Source organism: Carassius gibelio, chromosome A12, assembly GCF_023724105.1.
Source record: "Carassius gibelio isolate Cgi1373 ecotype wild population from Czech Republic chromosome A12, carGib1.2-hapl.c, whole genome shotgun sequence".
NCBI lineage: Eukaryota > Metazoa > Chordata > Actinopteri > Cypriniformes > Cyprinidae > Carassius > Carassius gibelio.
Window position 1 is genome coordinate 22,643,910 of NC_068382.1, and position 18,952 is coordinate 22,662,861.

At 35.8% G+C, this 18,952-nt stretch overlaps 1 protein-coding gene across 2 annotated transcripts; it reads right to left on the minus strand.

Annotated features, from left to right (window-relative positions):
* Window positions 1–1,186: 1,186 nt before the first annotated feature.
* Window positions 1,187–16,461, minus strand: LOC128025484 (dihydropyrimidinase-related protein 2-like). Of its 2 annotated transcripts, none has more exons than XM_052611886.1 (14): window positions 16,080–16,461; window positions 11,504–11,592; window positions 10,814–10,998; window positions 9,624–9,788; window positions 9,410–9,471; window positions 8,783–8,863; window positions 8,551–8,619; window positions 8,360–8,480; window positions 8,117–8,273; window positions 7,810–7,951; window positions 4,599–4,769; window positions 4,222–4,401; window positions 3,902–4,073; window positions 1,187–2,795 (listed from the first exon to the last, which is right to left on the minus strand). In XM_052611886.1, the coding sequence occupies exons 1-14, from the start codon at window positions 16,437–16,439 to the stop codon at window positions 2,704–2,706; spliced, it is 2,046 nt and encodes a 681-aa protein (XP_052467846.1). In that variant the 5' UTR covers window positions 16,440–16,461; the 3' UTR covers window positions 1,187–2,703. The 2 variants fall into 2 exon arrangements, with proteins under 2 accessions (XP_052467846.1, XP_052467845.1); XM_052611885.1 differs by lacking the exon at window positions 16,080–16,461 and adding an exon at window positions 14,792–15,017.
* Window positions 16,462–18,952: the final 2,491 nt, after the last annotated feature.

Here is an 18,952-nt window from a genome sequence, read left to right on the forward strand (position 1 = left end):
ATATCTTGTGGGAATTACCTTGAATTTAAGGATTGTAATGGTTATAAACTGCTATACATACAACCACATTTAAACATTTGTCCACAGGCTTCTTATTGGGGGAAATATACTGGGACTTATTACTCAAAATTACATTTATTTTAATTAGTTTAAACAATACATGAAATGACCAGGTAGAGAAAGAATAAAAACAAATGCTGTTTTCTTGGATTCATCAGTCTTGAGCATGTTAATATAATAACAATTTTAACAAGGTAAAAAGCCTTTTAGAAATAAGCAGTAATGTACAAGTGGTCGAAGTACACACACACACACACACACACACACATAAATATATATAATGTGTGTATATGTATATGTGACACCGGAGCAAAAAACCTTAAGTCACTAAGTTATATTTTTTGCAACAGCCAAAAAAAAAAAAAACCTTCTATGGGTCAAAATGATACATTTTTATTTTATGCCAAAAATCATTAGGATATTAAGTAATGAGCATCATGAAGGTATTTAAAAAATGTCCTACCATAAATATATAAAAACATATTTTTTGATTTTTAATATGCATTAAGAACTTAACTCAACTTTAAAGGCTATTTTCTCAATATTTAGATTTTTTGCACCCTCAGATTCCAAAAATAACAAACCATTCATCAATCGAAAGCTTATTTATTCAGCTTTCAGGTGATGTATAAATCTCAGTTTCAGAAAATTGACCCTTATAACTGGTTTTGTGGTCCAGGATCACATGTATTAAAAAATTGGGGTCAGTAAGATTTTCAAGTCATAGGAAAAAACTAAATAATAATGTGGTATAAAAGATTTAGAAAATATTTACGGCACATTTTTAATATTTAAGATTAAAAATTTAATTTTTGTGAATTTTGAATAAATACTGTTACTTCAAAAAATCACTTTCTCTTTTTTGTATTCATCATTTGTAAGTTACTTTTGGTAAAGTTGTCTGCTAAAATACATGTATTGGCGATTGAACTATAAATTGCAGATGGCTGTCATAAAATACTTCTGACAATGGCTATATAATATTTTTGTAATTCTATATATATATAGATCTTTATAAATTCATTTTTTTTTTTTTTAAATTTTATACATATACAAAAAAATTGAAGAAATTATAAAGATCTCAAGGATATTAACAATAAAACTAGTGAAATGATCAAAATGGCAATTTTTCTTTAACCTTTCTTTTATTATCGAGGACATGCAAACCATGCACAAAAATGAAAAACAACATATATTTACAGAATGAACAATAAGGTAGAAAAGACAATCCACTGATCGTTTTCTTACAGCTTCACTGACATTCAACTCTGGAATATCTCACAAAAATTACATTACATCTAATACAGAGATTTCCAACAAATACCGGTCAAGACTACAAAAAGACTGTTGGCAATTAAATGCATTACAGGAATAGAAACCTCAAAAGAATTAAAAAACGTTCGTCTGGGTTCAAAAAGTGACTATTCCTCACAGTAACACATTGGCATGTGTTGGATCTATAGATTGATAGCACCAAACGTCATCTTAGAAACATACAAAAAATGCATTTCTGATTGCTGTATCTGTGTTATGAGTCTTAGCTTTCAAAACCAAACCATAAATCATGAATGCAGTTAGAGGCAGAAGTCTAGAATTCATTTTTTGCTCTAGGCTCAGAAACAACATGGATAAGCCTAACAATAACAGTTTCTTTTTTTCTTTATATCTTAGCACTAAGACCGTCGGTAGGTAGTTCTTAATTTTTCTTTAACACAGAATGTCTTAAACACAATCTCTAAAAGATGACTCACTACTGGTGCAGAAAACTGTGGAAGCACGTTTCTGCCATGGAATCAAAAATAAAAAGGGTACTTGTGACTTCCAAGCAGGCTCCTTGATCTCAGTTTGACATCAAAGATGCTGTAACGCTGTAAATTCAGTTTGGACAGCAATTTCTTCCAGTGGTAATTGGGTGAAAATAGGAGGTTAATTCCACACTTTAATTGATTTAATGTATATATAGGCCAATATGTTTGACCTTCAATTTACATCAAATCAACATCAAGTTTTTGACATTAGCTTGATTTGCATATTCTGAAAAAAAAAAAATCTTTAAAAAAAAAATCGTAATTCTCTGAAAAAAAGTCAGAATTCATGATTTCATACACAGAAATCTCACAATTCTGATCCCCCAGTCCCAGCCAAGAGTTAAATTTCAGAGTTAAATTCCTGCAATTTAAAAAAAAGTCGCAATTACATTTTTTTTTTATTTTCTTTATTTCCTGTGGCATAAACGGGCTTCCATAGAAAACACCCTTCCCATTTAATCATCTCGTCTGAATCTATATGTGTCAGGAGGAAAGCACTGGTTTAAAGGCAGTACTAGAATGAGATTCATTCAGTAGTTCACAAACACAACCACTTGCTGTCTTCACGCCATCGATGCTACGCTAAAGCAGAATGGATTCTGGGTGACTCTGATAAAAGAGCATGCTACATTATGAGCGAGTCGGACCACAGGAGAGGCAGATTATATAGTGAATATGAATTCATGGAAAGCTATAGTGAGTTGCTGCATTGCCTATATTGGGTTAGCAGTGTGTATGGATTTATTGCGATTAATATTTGCATGATTCAGGTAATATAAAACTGGAAGCCGGAGGAGGCGGAGCTGCTGTTGTTGGATCCCCTGGTGGACCAGGTTCATGAGAGGGATGAGATATTGGAACGGCCTCCAGGTGGCGCTACGATCTTCTGTGATGTACGCCTGGGGATGTGGTCGTCCATTTGAGTGCCTTTGAGTAAAAAAATAAAAAATAAATAAATCTTTAGTTTGGAATCACAGAGCTCAGTGAAATGAAAGCACGTCTGCAGGAGCTAAAAATGACATCTACCTGATTTAGGTCAGAGAAAGAGACTCACAGATTACACATAGCATGACTTTTCAGCACCATTGTTCTGGATGTACTTTACTCATTCTGTTTCTCCATAAAGATATATATATATATATATATATATATATATATATATATATATATATATATATATATATATATATATATATATATATATATATATATATATATATATATACATCTGGAAGAAGTGGCTAGGGAGAGGGAAGTCTGGGCGTCTTTGCTTAGACTGTTGCCCCCGCGACCCGGCCCCGGATAAGCGGCAGATGATGGATGGATGGATGGATATATAAAACCAAAACAACAAGATCAAACATCAAATGTCTTTTATAATTTGTGTGGATGATGTAATTAAATAAAAAAAATGATTGTACAATATAAAACGACTATGTTATATATAACAGTATAACATTTTAAGTGCATTGGCCATTTAAAGCTTTCAAAGTGTTTTGCATTTTTAAGGAAATTTTTTTATGAAACTTTTTTTTTTTTTCATGATCAAATGCACCATTCACAAGGTGCTTCATTTTAAATTCACATAGCATGTATATATACCAAATTAAATAGTTAAAAGTAAACATTGTTAATTATATAAATATACAAATCAAACGTCTGAGGTTGGCAATTGTTTTAATGCTCACCGAGGCTGCATTGATTTGATCAAAAATACAGTAACAACAGTAATATGAAATATTACAAATTTTACTTTTTTATATTTTAACATTTCACAAGATCCTTCACAAATGTTGATTCAGTGATCAAGAAATATTATAAAGATCTTAAAGTATTAATTTCTTTTTTTTATTTATTAACTCTTATCCCAAACTGAATATACTGCATGTAGACTCAATTAAACAGTCCAGTAAAAGTAAATAAATGCATAATATTATTATTAAAAGATACAAATGGAAACAAAATGGTATATTTAGTTCTAAGACCCTACCGTTTTATACTTCAACAAATAAATCAAAATCAAAAGTGCTTACCAGATAAAGTGAACCCGGATTGGTGCAGATTTCTAGCTGGTCCCAGTGGGGTCTTTCCGGGACATGAGGGCCCTCTAGTGGTAGGAGTGGCTGGCACAGATTTGGTCATACTGATGACATCATGAACGGGGCCATCATAGTTTCCTCTAGGAACACCACGAGCATCAGCCATCTGCAATAAAAATATTATTATAATAAAATAAAATAAAAATGTATGTCTTGAGTCTTTTTAAACTTGAAAAGTCTGTGAGAGATTTCCATCAATTATTTAACTACTGTGCTGAGTAAGTCAACAGTCATAAGCACAGAGACATTCTCACCCTGCCACGGGCCTTGATTCTCTTGTAGACAAAGTCAGGATAGGCTTTTCTGGGAATGAAGCGGCCTGAACCCTCTGTCACATTGAGATTCCCGTCCTCTAGAACGATCCTGCCCTGACTGATGACCACCACCGGGAAACCTCGGCACTCCATTCCCTCAAAGATATTCATCTCCACTGTCTGCGGTGACACATAGATCAGAATCAGTGTTTTACTTTGTAATATTCCTTTGGAATTTTGTGGAGGTGCAAAGACTTAACAGAATTCTGCTGAGTTTAGACAGAATCCAGTTGTAGAAAGCAACAGGTATTCACAGTGATGTGGGATAAATAAAATAACCATTGTTAATAGGCTCTCTCTTTTTGAAATCCTCATACCAGATTGTGAGATTTGGCAGAAAAGGTTTTTGTCTCCTTGGTGTTCCAGACGACTATATCAGCATCCGATCCTACAGCGATTCGGCCTTTCCGAGGATACAGGTTGAAGATTTTTGCAGCATTTGTGCTCGTCACTGCAACAAAATCATTCTCGTCCATTTTACCGGTTGCCTATGTGATAAAAACAAATGCGAGTTGCAAACATATGCATAGAAGTTCTGTCTTTTGCTGTTCATGTTTGAACTCTGACATGGGAATTCACAACATAATGGCTAATAGAGGATCCACATTTCACAAAGAATGCAAACATACAGCTGTGTGTTTTGCAGTGTTTATATAAGTACAGTCTTGTTCAAAATAATAGCAGTACAATGTGACTAACCAGAATAATCAAGGTTTTTAGTATATTTTTTATTGCTACGTGGCAAACAAGTTACCAGTAGGTTCAGTAGATTCTCAGAAAACAAATGAGACCCAGCATTCATGATATGCACGCTCTTAAGGCTGTGCAATTGGGCAATTAGTTGAATTAGTTGAAAGTGGTGTGTTCAAAAAAATAGCAGTGTGGCATTCAATCACTGAGGTCATCAATTTTGTGAAGAAACAGGTGTGAATCAGGTGGCCCCTATTTAAGGATGAAGCCAACACTTGTTGAACATGCATTTGAAAGCTGAGGAAAATGGGTCGTTCAAGACATTGTTCAGAAGAACAGCGTACTTTGATTAAAAAGTTGATTAGAGAGGGGAAAACCTATAAAGAGGTGCAAAAAATGATAGGCTGTTCAGCTAAAATGATCTCCAATGCCTTAAAATGGAGAGCAAAACCAGAGAGACGTGGAAGAAAACGGAAGACAACCATCAAAATGGATAGAAGAATAACCAGAATGGCAAAGGCTCAGCCAATGATCACCTCCAGGATGATCAAAGACAGTCTGGAGTTACCTGTAAGTACTGTGACAGTTAGAAGACGTCTGTGTGAAGCTAATCTATTTTCAAGAATCCCCCGCAAAGTCCCTCTGTTAAAAAAAAGGCATGTGCAGAAGAGGTTACAATTTGCCAAAGAACACATCAACTGGCCTAAAGAGAAATGGAGGAACATTTTGTGGACTGATGAGAGTAAAATTGTTCTTTTTGGGTCCAAGGGCCACAGGCAGTTTGTGAGACGACCCCCAAACTCTGAATTCAAGCCACAGTACACAGTGAAGACAGTGAAGCATGGAGGTGCAAGCATCATGATATGGGCATGTTTCTCCTACTATGGTGTTGGGCCTATTTATCGCATACCAGGGATCATGGATCAGTTTGCATATGTTAAAATACTTGAAGAGGTCATGTTGCCCTATGCTGAAGAGGACATGCCCTTGAAATGGTTGTTTCAACAAGACAATGACCCAAAACACACTAGTAAACGGGCAAAGTCTTGGTTCCAAACCAACAAAATTAATGTTATGGAGTGGCCAGCCCAATCTCCAGACCTTAATCCAATAGAGAACTTGTGGGGTGATATCAAAAATGCTGTTTCTGAAGCAAAACCAAGAAATGTGAATGAATTGTGGAATGTTGTTAAAGAATCATGGAGTGGAATAACAGCTGAGAGGTGCCACAAGTTGGTTGACTCCATGCCACACAGATGTCAAGCAGTTTTAAAAAACTGTGGTCATACAACTAAATATTAGTTTAGTGATTCACAGGATTGCTAAATCCCAGAAAAAAAAAATGTTTGTACAAAATAGTTTTGAGTTTGTACAGTCAAAGGTAGACACTGCTATTTTTTTGAACACACCCCTTTCAACTAATTGCCCAATTGCACAGCCTTAAGAGCGTGCATATCATGAATGCTGGGTCTTGTTTGTTTTCTGACAATCTACTGAACCTACTGGTAACTTGTTTGCCACGTAGCAATAAAAAATATACTAAAAACCTTGATTATTCTGGTTAGTCACATTGTACTGCTATTATTTTGAACAAGACTGTATATGTTTTTTTCTTACATGCATTATTTTTTATTTAGTTAAAGGGGGGGGGGGGGGGGGGTGAAATGCTATTTCATGCTTACTGAGTTTTTTACACTGTTAAAGAGTTGGATTCCCATGCTAAACATGGACAAAGTTTCAAAAATTAAGTTGTACGTTTGAAGGAGTATTTTTGTTCCAAAAATACTCCTTCTGGTTTGTCACAAGTTTCGGAAAGTTTTTTCGAGTATGGCTCTGTGTGACGTTAGATGGAGCGGAATTTCCTTATATGGGTCCTGAGGGAACGTTTGCCGGAAGAGCGCGCGCTCCTGTAGAGCAGAACAATGAGAGGCTGAGCACAGACAATCACTCACTGATCAGAGCGAGAGCGTCAAGAAAAGTCACAAAAGGAGTGTGTTTTTGGTTGCCAGGGCAAGACAACCCTGCACAGATTACCAAAGAAAAAACAGCATTAAGGGACCAGTGGATGGAGTTTATTTTTACAGAGCATCAACGGAGTTGTGCAAGTGTTTTTGTTTGTTCCCTGAATTTCGAAGATGCTTGTTTTACAAACAAGGCCCAGTTTGACGACGGATTTGGGTATCGTTTATTTCTTAAGGATGATGCAGTCCCAACGAAAAAGGGTCACGATCGTGTGTTGGAACCGTAGACTGTGAGTAAAACTGCTTCAAATATCTCTGTGTTGTTAACTTAGCTATCGGCGCGTAAGCACATCAAGTAAACAACATGCGATGTTGTCATCAAACTGCACTTTCCACATGTACAGCTTAAAAAAAAAAAAAAAAAAGACGACAAAGTGGAACTTAGTCATTTTCCAAAACCACTAAGCAAATATATACAGTTTCTGTACATACCACGTCGTTGCTGATGCTGCTCTTGTTAAATTTCAGCCTTTGGATCTGATTCTGGATCATAAATATACGCTGAATCTGACTGTTAGCCATGGTTTGTTTTTCCTCACGGTAAAGTCACAGCTTCCAAACGCTCTAAAAGCAAAAGCCTACTGGGACTCGTGATTCTTTAGCTCCGCCCACACGTCACGCCTCCAGGCGCTCGTGTTTTTCCATGAAAAATCGGTACAGACTATCTTTCTCTTATGAATATAATAAAACTAAAGACTTTTTGGAGTTATGAAGGATGCAGTACTACTCTATAGCTACTCAAGATTAACAGGATATTGAGTGAAAGCGAGCATTTCACCCCCCCTTTAAGAAAGAGAGACTGTTTTGTGAGACCTACCACAGCCTTGTCCCAGACGATGCTCATCCGCTCCTCGATGCCGTTGGTCCCCTCCGGAATGAGGGTGAAGTTGTCCTTTCCAACAGCTTTCTGTGCCGTGGTGAAGGTGCAGTGAGCGCTGGCCGTCACCTGAAGATCTCCACTGAAACAATTTATGACGGTCAGTAAGATAATTTCCATTAAGGCCAATGCAATCTCACAAGAGCAGTGCAAATTAATGTAGGGCTGCAAACTAGCAGAGGCGGTGAACATTTAAGTGAAAGACTCCACTGAAAAGCTGGTCTTTGGCATGATTTTAGCTGCTCACCAGGACAGCAGTGAGCTGAGGTAATCTGGAGTGCTTGTGTCGGGGCTCAGAGGAGGAGACATGACAAATGCAGCAGCTTTTTCCCAGTTTTTGCTCCAGTACTGTGAGCCGTCCGTGCCCAGGCTGGCAGCGATTGGCTCTCCATAGATGACCATGCCTGAAAATGAATCCATGCACATGACACAAACATTTGAATCTTTGCGTTTCTGTTACAGTATTATTGAGCTCTCTCTACTCTCGTACCCTTTTTCCTGGCCTTGGCGATGACATCAGCAGCTGGTTTGCTCATCACCTTTGTGATATAGAGAGGGCAGTTGGCCTGTTTAGCAATGGTGATGGCTCGATACACAGCCTCAGTCTCCACCTGAAGAAGAACAGCAGAAGTGATGCTGATGTTCACCAGTGGACGAACAGATCAATCCCTGAAGACTAACCTCCTCCGGGTGGCTCAGGACGTGTCCTTCTGGGCCAGTGATTCCCAGATCCAAAAGATTCTTCTGTTCCTGAGGTTACAAACAAACACATGCATTTATGTATGGAGAAAGGAAAGAAACAAAGGTATATTTTGGAAAGGAAAACAGAGGAAGGTATATTTTTGAAAATAATGTAGTTAAAATGAAATAACAGTTGAAGTAATGTAGATTAATGGTGATAAAACATGGTTACCTCCTCAATGATGTCACCGTTTTCAGCATGAACCTGTGCGATGGCACCCAGTTCCCTCATAGCACTGAACATCTCATAGATCTACAGACACAGAGAGAATTAGTTCTTGGAAACAGGATCTAGAAACCCACCTACATTGCTAAATGTTCAAAAGTTTGGGGTCAGTAAGATTTTTTTAATCAAATTAATATTTTCATTCCGCAAGGATGCATTAGATTGTTCAAAAGTCACAGTAAAAACATTTGTATTTTCACAAAAGGAATTCGGTTTTAAATTAGTATTATTATTATTATTTTTTTTATTATTATTTATTTATTTTTTTTACTTTCTATTCATCCAAGAATCCTGAAAAAAAAAATGTATCAGGTTTCCATAAAAAAAAATTAAGCAGCTGTTTTCAGCATAATCATTAACATAAATAATCAGAAATATTTCTTGAGTAGCAAATCAGCATATAACAATGATTTCTGAAGATCATGTGACACTCGAGACTGGAGTAATGATGCTAAACTAAATTAAGCAAATAAGTGCAGCCTTGGTGAGCAATAAAAAAAAATTCAGACCTCATACTTTTAAATTGTAGTGTAAACATGGTTATCTTAATTTTTTATTATATTATATATAAACCTGTGTATCAGAGCTCTGATACTTGTCCTTATAAGCCATGAAGATCAGGAAGGAGTTCACCCCTAAAACAAGAAACAGAACTTGTTTTTATCATGCATTTCTCTTTTTGGAGTTGAATGCAGAATGTGTTTTTATTTGGTTAAAAAGAAACCTAATAAAACCTTATAACGCAGAAAGCAAAAATAGCAAAGTCACACCTGAAATCTCACATCACCTTTATCTTTAACCAGATGCTCCAGCTCCTCAAACAGCCCATCATGCCAGCGAGTGATGTCAATGTGCAGAGAGTAGTCACAGCACGACCTATTGTCCGCTGTATCCCTCCACTGGTCATACGCTGCCAGTAAACTAGTTCCCGCTTCAGGCACAACATGGTCAACTACAAGATAAGCAGAGCATGATGATGAAAAATGCACTTCATCTGCATTTTGCATCTGAAGTAGATTTAAGAATGTTTAGATATTTGTAAGGGAAAACAAGACGAAAATATTGAGGAGGATATAATTTTTTTTGCAATGTGTGCAACATATAATGCCATGATCTGCTCAGATTTAAGACCTTATTATGCCTTCATTTGTGGAAGGGCAATCTTAAGACCTTTTCAAGACCAGCAGAAACCCTGTTATTATTGAGTATCTACATGCATTTTGTCACACTGTCACACTGGAGGATAACTGAAGTGAACGGCAAAAAACTCTTCAGTAAAAGGTGATTAATATTGGTGAAAAACTAAAATATGAATTGTCACTTTCACACAGCAAATTGTGGTAAAAATGCTGGATCCCTTTTCTGCATCACATTTGCAGTTTACACAAGCAATTGATTTCTGTCTTTTTACAGATAAAAAAAAAAAAAACATGCACACATTTGATTTAACATTAAAATATACAGCACTTGTTTTCAGAGACATAAAGTATTGTGTTTACAGTGTCATTTAGATGCTATGTTTAATGTCATTATTATTCTCGTTTATGGGCCTGTAGCATTAAAGCAATATCCCATAAACATATTATGGGGAAAATGTTTAGTGTTCATTTGTTATCTACCCAAACACAGATTATTTGTTTAAAACTTCACCATAAAGGCAATATTTGTTTTGTGTTTCACTGCAACTTTAAATAATGCATCTAAACAATGATTTATGTGTCCTAAATGACTTCATAGCAGTCCAGTGGCTTATCTGAGGAAAGTTGAGCAGAAGAGAAGAGAACAGACAGTGACAGCGCTGTGACCCCAATTCAACTGATTTTATCAGACCTGACAAGCTCTTACAACACACACACACTTTAGCATAGACCCTCCTTTCTGTTTCACTAGAAATCCATTCTGAGTTTAATGATAACTACTGTAAGTCTTCTGCTCTCTTCTCCTCTGTCCTTATAAGATGTCGATGTAATGACATACTGATCATGGTGGTTCCTCCCGCTAGAGCAGCTCTGGTGCCGTGGTAGAAGTCATCTGCCGGGGTCATGCCCTGGTGAGGGGCCTGTAGACAGGTGTTCACATCGATGCCTCCCGGGATCACTATGTGCCCATAGGCATCCACTGTCTTCACGCCGGTGGGAACAATGAGGTTCTCACCAATCTGCCTGTATGCCAGAATAATAAAAAAATATAAATTATCACTTTGGATAAAAGAATCTGCTAAATTAAATGTAAAATTTATATAATATAATCAGGGTTGCCAAGTCTTGAGCTACTTTTAAACTGATGCTGTAGGTAATTTTTCCCCCCAGGTGTTAATGGTTTGACATTATTGCATAAATTATATTTGACTGGAATGCATTTATTATATTTTACCAATGATAAACCTGAGGGGAGCCTTAATGAAAATAGTCTGTGCTTTTGATTACTCATTTCCATGTTGAAATTGTTAATAACGCATAAACGTAATTGTAAAATATGTATTTTATGTATGAAATTGACATATTTTGAGTTTGATTATTAGGCTAAGGTCATTATACAGACCTGACAACACTGAATATGATCTGATGTAAAAAATTTATTAAAACAAGATCATTTTTAACATGAAGTTTAGAACGTTTTCACATGTTTGAATGGCTAATGCAGATTTTTTAAATAATGAAATCTTACTTAATGGTTCCATCTTCCATGTAAATGTCAGCATAAAATGACTGGTCATCATTTACGATTTTCCCACCTTTAATAATAAGTTTATCACTCTGTGGAGAGAAAAAAAGAAGACATTCAATATGATGTTAGTGCAGCGTGCTATTTTTAAAAGTTGTAAGTGATGCAACTTTAAAGTGATCATTCAATTACAAATTAATATACTGTTATTTCTCATTTAAATTTGCATATTGCATATCTTTTTTTTTAACACAGGTTTGGCGTCGCTGACACCAAGAAGTTGAGATATTCAGTGTTAAGATACCCAAAAGATTATACTTAAATAAAATGCTGTAAATTTCACTGAAACCCGCTTACCCAGTTCCAAAGAGCTTTGGATGTAGATATACAGTCATTTCAAAGTACAGAGAGAAAGAGCTGTATAATGCATGCAAATCCTCCTATGCAATATGCACTGTTCTTTAAGAAGCTAATCAGAGAGATTATATCATTCAAAAACCAGACATTAAAAAATCCAGACAGAGAATACAAAAGAAAGATAACAGGCAACTCCATTAATCTGTAACAACACTTTTCGATTTACTTTATTATTCATGCACGGCTGTTGTTTTGCATCAATGCATAGTGACTGACAGTTTTCACTGTCCTTTTTTGCACCATTTCTGATGAGTCTAAATCACAGTCCCAGTTACAGGAGACCAATGCCCGTTCAGTTACCCCTGGCATGGATCTTTGCCAGGCAACTGGGCTTGTTAGGTCACCCAGGCATGAGACGTCATTCACAGTGCTGTTAGACAGTGCCAACCTCAACTTTTGTCACAAAGTCCAAACAGACATGGTTAAATAAAGAAAGAAATTAAATAAACATCCCTATAATTTTGCTAAAGGGTATTTCACCACATTCTCACTGTGCTGGGGTGGTGTGCATCCCACAGAGCTTCACTTTAATGCAATGTGACACTTCCACAGGCGGCCCATTGTTGGCACAACCAAAATCCCTTCCTAGCATGTCCAATTCTGGGCCAAAAGGGGGCTTGGGGAGAGACGAGACAGACAGCGAGGTGTCTGGGATGCAGCATGTAACACCAGAATGATCCACCTTATAGTACTGAATATCCAGAGCCTTTAGTAATGAATTATATGAGTATATTATTAAACTTTTTTTTTTTTTTATGCAGATGTTTCCAAATCAATGTAATGCGGAGTATGTGTATTTCTGTGCTCTGAATGTGGGTCAGACAGGAACTCGTCAAGCTGCAATGCCAGATAGTGCGGAAGGGAATTGGATCCAATTTGGCCATGTTACTATCACTCTTTCCTGAGGTTTCTCTCTCCTGCAGTCCACATGGATCCTCACTTTTTAACCCTTTTACTTTCTTTGGGTCATGGTTATTGGTAAAGCATATAACACACCACATACATTTTGTTACTGGAACCTCACATGATCATGAACATACAAGTAATACATTTTGCTTTAAATATAAAATTGTTTTTTTTTTTAAAAAGAACTATGAAATGTACACCATATTGACTGCTGCAAATGGTAAAAAAAAAAGTGTTTAAACACTTGAAAAGATAAGAATGTAAACATGATGTTAATTGTCTTTAACGTACCTCATATTTTAGGACAATACACGCAATTTTACTGTAAAATAATAAAAATAGTTTAAAAGTCATTTTAATCTAAATTATAAAATATAAATATCACATTAGCACAAAATATGTTATTACCTTACTCAAAATATTATGTGTAACTAACTATGCATGAAGTGATTGGCAATTTTTTTCCTTCCACATTCAAATAAATATTTTGAAGTGCTGGCTAAGAGTCACTAATAAATCAAGTATATGCTCAGCTAATTGTCAGACTATACATATATGCTTCTTGCAAACAATTAATGGATATGCATATAAACAGCCTTTTAATTAACAGAGTGGAATAATCATGGCTGATAGTGAGACTAAATTTAAGACTGACACACCCATTTATTTTTTTATGACTTTCTCCTAAATTGTTGAGTTATGAGCGACTTTTAGCCTTTAAAATGTTTTGTAAATATGGGCCCAGGACTTTTACTATACTTTTAGCATGGATGCCATGTGACTTCAAGGGGGTGATTCCACAGAAAGGGGCAGGGCACTCGTCAATCAAGAAGCTCTCCGGGGAATTGCATGACAAGGTCAGTGACATAGGATTCTGATGCTAAGGACATAAATCTGTCATAAGACAATGTACCTAACTGTTGTCAAATTATGTTTGTGATCTATTCAAGCAACCTACTATGTATTAAAGTATTGAAACATTTTTTTTTTTTTCTGTCCCATATCATCAAATATGATTGAGAATGTGGGACAGCATGCTCTGGGTAATCTGTGACAGTCTTCAAATGGGGGAAATATGCATTTAGGGACTTTATAAGTGTATTGACAATGGCTAATATATGACAATGAGAAATGGGTGTTAATGTGGATTACTGGAGGTTATAACATTATCATAAATTCATAGTAGCTGCTAAACCAGCTAGCTACAGAGATGGAATCTGGGAAACACACACAAACATACATATAGATAGATAGATAGATAGATAGATAGATAGATAGATAGATAGATAGATAGATAGATAGGTAGATAGATAGATAGATAGATAGATAGATAGATAGATAGATAGATAGATAGATAGATAGATAGATAATGTTGGCATAAAATGATATATAGCCTGTGAAGTATGCCTTTAAATTAAATCAGAATCCCACCCCATAATGTTTGTCAAGGGACCGTGCTCATGGGCAGGGCCCCCAGACAGACGTCTAGGCCGGAGAAGAGATTTCAACGCTCGCGACCTGCTGGAGTTCTGACATTATGCGCAAAATGTGCGTAAATGGTGCGACGACTGTATTATAAAGCCAACATGTGTTTTTCATATTCATTAATGTCAGACCGACCGGTAAAGGAAAGAGCCGACATCAATGAATGAAAGACACAATGGACACGAGAAACCGGGAACAAACCGCCGTGCCGCCGCCATGGCAAATTAAACGCACATCATCACAAAAGCAGCATTTTTATCCACGCTTGTCACATCATTGCATCCATTAGTGCAGCTCTTAAATGTCCACCGGCTTTCTCAGCTGTGTTCGGAGGATAGCAGGTCGTTGCCGGCGGCGGGGGAAGATCACCCTTGACTGCACAATAAAACCATCCTCCTCGTCCTCAACATCACTATGTGTCCGTTAATGCAGCTAGCAGACATTCACCGGTGGTTTTGGCTTTTAATCTCTGATATTTCTTACCGTCACGCGAGGGTTGTTCTTCTTGCCTTGGAAAGACATTGCACCGGTCTGGCAGCAGCTTGGATTTCCGAGAACGCGAGCCGAGATGTTGGTAATGATGATTGATGATGATCGGATCTGCGCTCGCGTCAGAATAAAAGCACAGCGACCGGCGCGTGGACTGGTGTCGGGATTCGGGGTGTTATTTTGAGATTACCGGGGTTCAATAGTCACTGTAGACAAAAGCCCCCCTGAGCCCCCACCCTCTGTGTCTGCTCACCATCTGCTGCTTTAGTATTCACACCCCATTCTGCACTCAGGGCGAGGAGGAACCAACAGAGGAACTCTAGGTCCAGTCTCTACACATATTTCTTATTAAAAATATATTTTGGACTTCCACAAATTAACTCATTTAATAACAAAATAAGTAATAAAGTATGCATTTTATTCTCTGGAAAGTCCAGTGCTACAAAATCATATATTTGTAATAATAATAATAATAATAATAATAATAATAATATAAAATATAAAAAACATGAAGTTTGTAGGTGGGAAACGACAAGTTTAGAATTTTTTACTTTACCATAGTTACAATAAAGCTGATTTTATTTATTTATTATTATTACGTTGTTGTTGTTGTTGTTTTGTGCTACGTTTTACACGAATTTTATTTCAGAATTGTCACGTTTAAGTAAGTGTTATCTTCCGTTTCCTTGTAATTATTTGTGAAATTTACGAGCATTTCCTTTTTTATATTGATGCCCGATTTTTCATTGTAATGTAGAATACAAACTTCAAGCACGATTAGGTAAAAAAAAAACTAAAAAAAAAAAAACTTTTTAATTTCCATATTAATCATGCCCATTAATATCGATCCACTATATTAGGAAACATGTATTTAAATAAAATACAAAAGTAAAATATTCTAAATAACTGCTTTAGCTCTTTTTGGATTTATCATATCAAATATAATTTTGAATGCAAGCCCAACTGGTAAAAATAACTGGATTTGCCTGCATCAAAGGGTTATTTTTTAATTTATTTATTAACTTTTTTTTTCTTTGAAATAATATTGTGCATATAGGCTACAAACACTCACATATACATACAGGTATATATATTAGCTACTGTATATGTGCGTATCTAATTAAAATGTCTCCTGTGATCTTTTTATGACAAATTGCAAGTTTTTTTTTTTCTTTTGTTTTTTCTTTATAAAGGAATTAAATAGCTAACAAGTTAGTATAATTTAAACTAGTGGGCGGTTATGATATACACACACAGGGATAGTTGGAAGAGGACTGATTACCTCTCGTCGCCCATTATGCGCGTGACCGGGTCCTGTGGGGTAGACGAGGGTCTGACCCTGTGAACTGCAGGACGGTGTGTGCTGCGTTCGGCTTGGAGCCGTTTGACTCACGCTGCTGAAACCACTCATGCTCGACGTGTCGCTGAAATAGTCCCTCTGATCGTCCACTCGTCCCCGAGGGTTTCTCCTGGCAGAACTGGGGCTATACGACTCAAAATTCAAGGTTTTATTCTCAAAAGCTCCTTCGATGTTGCAGAACATCCCACCGAACTTCACCCGGGGTTTAGGGCTGTCGGTACCCAGTCTGGACAGCAGGGAACCCTGGTCATCATCCTGGGGAAGGAGTCTTCTCTCAGCCATGGCTCACAGGAGGAATATAAAGCTTGTTTGAGGAATCTTTGGGCTGGTATTCCAGAGACACACTTCCACTGAGAGAGACAGGTGCAGTTATAGGAGCTGTCCAGAGAGGCGTGGTGCTGAAATCCTCCACTCACTGGATTAGGAAAGACATGAGCTCCCTCGAGATTAAGGTAAATCGATTGTTTTACAAAGGGGCATCAGAGAGAGTCAATCAGAGAGAATCTATATAAAGTATTTATTTATTTATTTTTTTAAATCTGACTCTTTAGATAATCTAATTCAGAAAAGAGTAAGTGTGAGAAGGGAAGAATATGTTACAATATTCCTTTACTTAAGATGGTTTGAAAGTCAAGAGTCAACAAGTTTAATCTATCTATCTATATATCCATCTATCCATCTCTCTTCTGTATAACAAATCTTTTAATATGTTGATTTTATAATTTGTACAAATATAAATTAATGAGGTCAAGAACACTGTGTATAGTGATATAAAATATAAATGTATATTATATATAATAAAAAAATGCTGTCCTAAATTTACATATCTTGACATACTGAACTTGCATTTTCATATAGATTTCAGAGCACTCTTATTTATTCTGTGCTCTGTGAAAATCATATACAAAAGCAGAAGTCAGCACCACACATCACTACAAGCAGTTAATGTGTATGACTTTCATACACCACCAATAATAATCATAATAGTAATAATGGTGCATAAATTACAAGAATTTCGAAATATTTTCTATTAACCCTTCATGCAATTGTATGTTTTATTTCAATATATTTATATGACTGATTCACAGCTGGGCTAATGCATATACTGTAGTAGGTGCAATTTAAAACTATTGTACTGACAAGCAATGCATTCAAAAATTAGCTAAAGGGTTGCATCAGGAAGACGTGTTGCAATTCATGTAAAACAGGCAGAGGCTAAACACACCAAATGCTTGCAGATGTCGTTTACAGTGTGTCTGGTCTCATCGGTGCATGTGGAGATCTGGGAAAGTCCATCTGGAGGCTTGATGGTGTTCCCAAAGGAGAGGACTTCTGCCCCATATGCCAAATGCCTCTGGGAGTGAATGCGTTAAAACACTTCACAACCAGAATGGATCATATAAAAGCACAAGAGCTGAAGTCTAACAATATCCTGAGGAAAGAGGGCCTGCATTTCATTTAATAAAACAGATACATGATTCTTTTCCATTCATACCTGACCAGAGAGATGATATCACCACTTCTTACACGTGTGGAATCTAAACAGATCTATAAAATATATCATCAATAACGGTGTAATGAAACTGTGAAAACAATAAAATCAGTAACAGACACAATCAATCATAAATGTATAACCAATTTTAGCAGCATAGTGCCTGTGTGAATAAACTGAACATGTTGTTTATTTCCATATCAAATGCTCTTTTTAAATTCACATCATGTAGCAAAAATGAGTTTTCCTGCATGCTTTTATAGTTAAGCAGAGCCGTCAAAGGTCATGGTCGTAAAAGATTATTAATTCCTTATTTCTAAATAAATAAATAAAAAAAACCCACAAAGGACTCCTGGGTATCTATGAGCTGCAGCCCATATACCAGAGCCTTCAGCTTCCTGGATTTCTCTTTGATTGTAAGGCTGTGGCATTTCTTAGTTGCAGATGTAACAGAGCGAGATGGAAGAAGCAGCCGGAGGCTTTTACTACTATCTCTCTTGTCCATGCCAGAGCTGAATTTTACCAGACAGGAAAGTATATGATGTTAAAAACATAATGAAGTTCAATTAGTTTAGCTACTTAAAGAAAAAACAAAACATATCTTAATATGTACTGCACTAAAATATTTCTAAAGAAATTCTGCCAACTCAGGCTTTCCAATACAGTGTTGGAAATTTATCAAAAAAACTTTTTTATACTGATCTGTAGCGCCCTCTACTGACTGAACTGCTGCTTACACTACACAAATAATTTACAAATAGATAAACTGGATTTGCATTCAGAAATAAAACATATTTAAGATCTACATATATTATCTTCAGTATATATTAATTGTTTATATTTTTTATTAATACTATTATTAAATATATACTATTATTATTATTATTATATTTATATTATAACATTTAATATAAATATATATTTATATTATTATTACAACTATAAAACATTATAATTTTTTCATTTCAAATTATTAGAATTTATATTACTGATGTATTATACAAAAATACTATATATAAAGTATAGCATATATAGTACAGAAAAAAACTAAATTATAAATAGTATTATTGCTATTCATTAGTATTACTATTTTAGAGTATTATCATATACGGCCCATGTATTTCTATTCATTTTTATTTCCCAACCTTTCATTTTGAAAGAAATTTAGAAAAATAACTTTGAATTACTCTCTGTATTTGACAGAAGTACAAAAATATCATAAATATTATGTCAAAGTTAAATCCCTATTATGCACACAACAAACCGTATTCAAATCATGTACAAATCAAGCTTACCTTAAATT

Bases quoted from the DNA above. Each gene is read 5' to 3' on its own strand.
- LOC128025484 (XM_052611886.1), bottom strand. From the start codon at position 16,439: ATGGCTGAGAGAAGACTCCTTCCCCAGGATGATGACCAGGGTTCCCTG. The intron at 9,789-10,813 runs GTATGTCATTAC...CTTATCTTGTAG, and splicing joins GGGAGGAACCACCATGATCA to TTGACCATGTTGTGCCTGAA. The intron at 4,074-4,221 runs GTGAGAATGTCT...TTTTTATTGCAG, and splicing joins GAATCAAGGCCCGTGGCAGG to ATGGCTGATGCTCGTGGTGT.